This window comes from Olea europaea, unplaced genomic scaffold, assembly GCF_002742605.1.
Source record: "Olea europaea var. sylvestris unplaced genomic scaffold, O_europaea_v1 scaffold1842, whole genome shotgun sequence".
Taxonomy (NCBI): domain Eukaryota; kingdom Viridiplantae; phylum Streptophyta; class Magnoliopsida; order Lamiales; family Oleaceae; genus Olea; species Olea europaea.
Window position 1 is genome coordinate 132646 of NW_019236192.1, and position 4546 is coordinate 137191.

General features: G+C 37.0%; 1 protein-coding gene across 1 annotated transcript; it reads right to left on the bottom strand.

Annotated features, from left to right (window-relative positions):
- Window positions 1-1067: 1067 nt before the first annotated feature.
- Window positions 1068-2873, bottom strand: LOC111378630 (pentatricopeptide repeat-containing protein At4g19440, chloroplastic-like). The gene is made up of 7 exons (XM_023001863.1): window positions 2862-2873; window positions 2149-2262; window positions 1969-2082; window positions 1765-1905; window positions 1479-1661; window positions 1145-1427; window positions 1068-1093 (listed from the first exon to the last, which is right to left on the bottom strand). The coding sequence occupies exons 1-7, from the start codon at window positions 2871-2873 to the stop codon at window positions 1068-1070; spliced, it is 873 nt and encodes a 290-aa protein (XP_022857631.1).
- Window positions 2874-4546: the final 1673 nt, after the last annotated feature.

Sequence of the window (4546 nt, forward strand, 5' to 3'; positions counted from 1 at the left end):
GAATTTCTAGGTACAACACCTTAAAGCGTGATTTTCCACCTTTTTTTTTCCTAGGGGATAGGTGGTTTTTGGTTTTCCACCTTTTTTTTTATTTTTATTTTTTGCTTTTTTTATTTTTTTTTTAATTGTTGGCAATGGGAACAAATTTTAGGAATAATTGTAAAAGAGGATATCCCTGAAATTGACAATTTCCACGTAAAACAAAGTCAAACGAACATCAAAAAATACTTTTACTTCAACATTTTCCACGTGAAAAATTTATACAATCAAACACAATAATTTACAATTTCCATGAAAACAATTTCTAGGTAATTCAATTCCTTGGAATTCATTTTCTTTCCATGTAATTTTCCTACTTGTAATCAAACGCACCCTTACTTTCTTTTGCCTCTCTCTAGATATGGTTCTTTTACTTTCTTTTGCTTAAGAATTAGGATGGACAGCAATACACAATCTTCGGAAAGGCAATCTATAGGTTCCACACCTTCTAGTCAGGCAAAGACTGATCCCACATGAGAACACTTCTCATCTAGTCGTGCATTGACGGTAAAGTTCGTTACACATATCTTTATCAGGGGTTTACGCTTATAGATGAAAATGATAAAGGCGAAATTTAACTATTTAATCTTTTATGTTTAGTGTACTTTTTGGTTCCAATTATTACTTGAAATTTTTTATTGGTAATAGTTGATGTGAAACTTTTAAATTTCAGTTATTTAAGTTTTCATGTTATTCAGTTATTGACATTATTGTTTGCTTTATGTTATTGATTTATTAAGTTATTTTAAATAATATGATAGGATTGAGTAGCACTTAGACTTAGTTGATTGTAATTGATTGGTTTTGTGATTTGATATAAATATTTACTTTTCATTCTTTTCTTTCTTTATTATAAATGTATATTTATTATTTTATTTTATAAAAGTCACTGGTTCGACCCCGATTTGACCTTTTGACCCTTAACCCTTCCTCTTTTCTAGGTCGATGATTGGTGCGATTTTTAAAACATTAATTAAAAGTAATTGAATTGGGAGTACTGCCCTGAGATAACATGTCATCCTTTAACTTCAACGCTGCTGTAACATTTCCAATCCTGCAATACCCATCATTCAACGTGTTAAAAACAACTTCATTTGGAACATACCCCTTGACCAACATTTCTTTAGAATAAAATTAGCTTCATCATATTTCTTTATTTTCGTCAAACCATTGATAAGCACACCATATGTTACATGGCTTGGGTTCAAACCATTATTCACCATTTCCTCCTTAAGTTGAAAAGCCTCTTCCAACTTTCCTTTTTTGAGCAACCCATGCAAAAGGTTATTATCAGTAACAAAATTTGGAGCTATACACACATCCTCCATTTTCTTAAACAACATAACTACATCATTGACCCTCCTTTTCATAACACATTTATCGACGTACTAAACAAGTAAAACATCTGGCAAAATGGCCTAAGAAATAATATTAAAGACCTTGTAGCATTTTTCGAGCTCATCTGCCTTGACGAGCGAGCAAAGCAAAAAATGAGAAGTCTTAAAAGATGGAAACAACACTCTGCTCGTTAAAAGACGAAACACGTCCACTGCAACATCAAATCCCAAACTCTTGAATTGACTAGCATAAACATGAACCAAAATGTCAAACGTTATCGGATCCTGAATAAAAATTTGCTAATAAAACTGTAATCTCTTTATGCATACTCCCAACAATCTTATTAAAAGCAACCGCGCTGTAGAATCGTGATTCATACTCACTAACAAGTGAATCAAAAGGCAATAAGATCTGACTGTGAATTTGAAGAGCAGAAGCGCTAGCGAAGTAAAAGAACTTCAATGCAATTGTAGGATCAATCAAATGATAAATTTCTAACAGAATGGTATCAAAGTGATGAAGAGTTAACTGGGATAGTAAATGTTTCCATTTAGATGTATTTAAATGTAGGCTTGAGAGAAAGAGGGATACCCATTTCTTGTTGAGCAATGTCTGATCAAATGTTGTCTGTGTTGGCACTCTCCCGAGTTTCACTGGGGCGCCCTCTTCTTCCACCTTTATTTTCGAAGACTTCTGGTTTTCGGGCTACGGGTTATTCGGGGCAGTGGATAAAGAGATAGTAACTGTTCATTTGATGGGTTGTAACAATACCGCGTTGGTGATAGGGACGGGGTTAAGGTTTTTGAATCTCTTTATATCCATATGAATGAATATGTATGTAAACGTGTACGTATATACAAGCTGTAATAGGGATGAATCCAACACCTGGCAAGCTTTGAATTACAAGTTGGCAGACTTTGTATATGAAAATTGAAGGGCAAGCCGCCGGGAAGATGAACCGGTGAAGGAGGAGATGGTTTGTTTGACAATTTTGGGCATTTTTTTGTAATGAGATTTTGTTTTCGGCCCCTTTTTTCTAAACATTAGATCGTGGAAATTACAGAATTCCAGATATTTGGAGATCACGGTGCATGACTCAAACTCCAAAGTTGTTTATGCAAATTTCAAGTTTTAATTTAATTATTATATATTTAAATATTAAATTATATTTTATTTTTAAACGATATGTATTGCAACTATCGCGTTTCCTTAAATATTGCAATTCGAATTTTAATTATGATAACTTCCATAATAAACCATTTCATCTATCTCCCACTCTCTCTCTCTCTCTCTCTCTCTCTCTCTCTCCAAATCTCTTAATCCTATACACGGTTCTTCCCAAGTGTCGAAATTTTCCCATTTCATCTATCTCCCACTCTCTCCTCCAATCTCTCAATCCTCTACACTGTTCATTCATATCACTTCCGGCAAGTTAGAATACAAGCCACGTCCGACCACATCAAGTATTGTATAATATAGTCGACCTTTTTCGCCATAATTTCTTTGACATCTAAAATGGAGAAGTCGAAGGCGAAGTTAGTTATCAATGTCGAAGATTCTTTCGAACGTAGAAGTAAGAGGAAATCCGAGGTTAGCCCCAAAAAAACACCACCTAATAAGCAACCACCGTCTCGGACTGCGAAGAAATTGCTCTCGAAAAAGGTAATTATCATTTTAGGTATTGGTTGTTATGATTTTATTGGCAAACATGTTGATGGAATTCATGGATTAGAAGCATTGAAGTCTTATGTAATTTTTGCGACATTTAATTGGCTGTAATTGTTAGCTTAGGGTTTTTGGTACCAATATTGGGTGTGACCTAGATTTCTCTTGAAATGTGGCTTAATTACATAACAAAAAGTATGGATGTGACCTCGCCATTATCAATATGTAACCAAGATGTCAATATGTGACCGAGGGAGTTATGAATGTGTGGCTTTAATGATTGTTGCATGTGGCCTGATTGTTGAAGTTGTTGATTTATACAGCTATGACCTTATTCATTATGAACAATGGTGCCTACATTGACTAAGATGTCAAACTGTGACTGTAGCTTATATGGTGTGTGGCTTGAATGCACAACATAATGTATGCCTATTAATGGTTTGTAACGTGATTTGAGAGAAATTATAAAATCTTAGGCACTTAAAGGTCACAATGCAAAAATCAACGAGGAAGATTTTTTGTTCAAAATTCAAGTATTGATTTAACTATTAATATTAATAATAAAATATATCAACTAATTAATTAAATTCCAATCCCTAAATTCATGTCACTCCATCTTCCCTCTTCACTCTCTCCACTCAATCACACCACCACCTCCGCCGCCGCCGTCCCCCACTGTCGAAGACCGTCACCCACGTCAATAATCCACAATCGAACTCACAGCGACAACGATGTTGACACAGTGAAGAAGTTCCACCGAGCGCGAAGCAGAACGCCAGCATGCTTTTGTGGTTTTGAATGGTGGACCACCGCTCATGGCAACAATCCACCGTCGAACTCAGAGTGACGACAACGTTGACACGGCAAAGCAGTTCAATCAAGTGCGAAACAGACCACCAGTGCGATTTTGGGGGTTTGGATGGTGGATTATTGTGAGTTCAAAGAAGTAGATCCATCGAGTGCGAAGAAAAACATGTCAAACAAGCAAACTCTGAACCTACACCGCGAAGAAGACTACCCACTCTGGCCGCTCTTCACAGGCAAAGCACGCCACCGGCGTAAGGTAGAAGCGATTTGGGGTGGTGGCGATTCTTTTGGTTTGGATGGTGTGTTTTGTGTGATGAAGGTGTTTGTGGTGGTGGATTTGGCGGCTTGCGTTGGTTTTGACGGTGTTTGTGGTGGTGGATTTGGCAGTTGGTGTTGGTTTTTATGGTGTTTGACGGTGGATTTAACAATTGAGGTGAATTTGGATGGTGTTTTGGGGGGGATGGTGGTGGTAGTGGCGGCGGTGATTGTGGTAGTGGTGGTTTGATTGTGTTTTATTGAATTTGGCAGTGGTTTGGGGATCGTTTTGGTGTTGTTTGGGGGGTTTTATGTGGTTTTTGGTAGTTGTGCAGGTAGAGATGTTGGAGGAGATGGTGGATCTGGCGGTGGTGCGGTAGTGGTGGTGGTGGTAACGACGATGGTTGCAGGGAGAGGTTGGTCACAATTGACGGTAATGTTG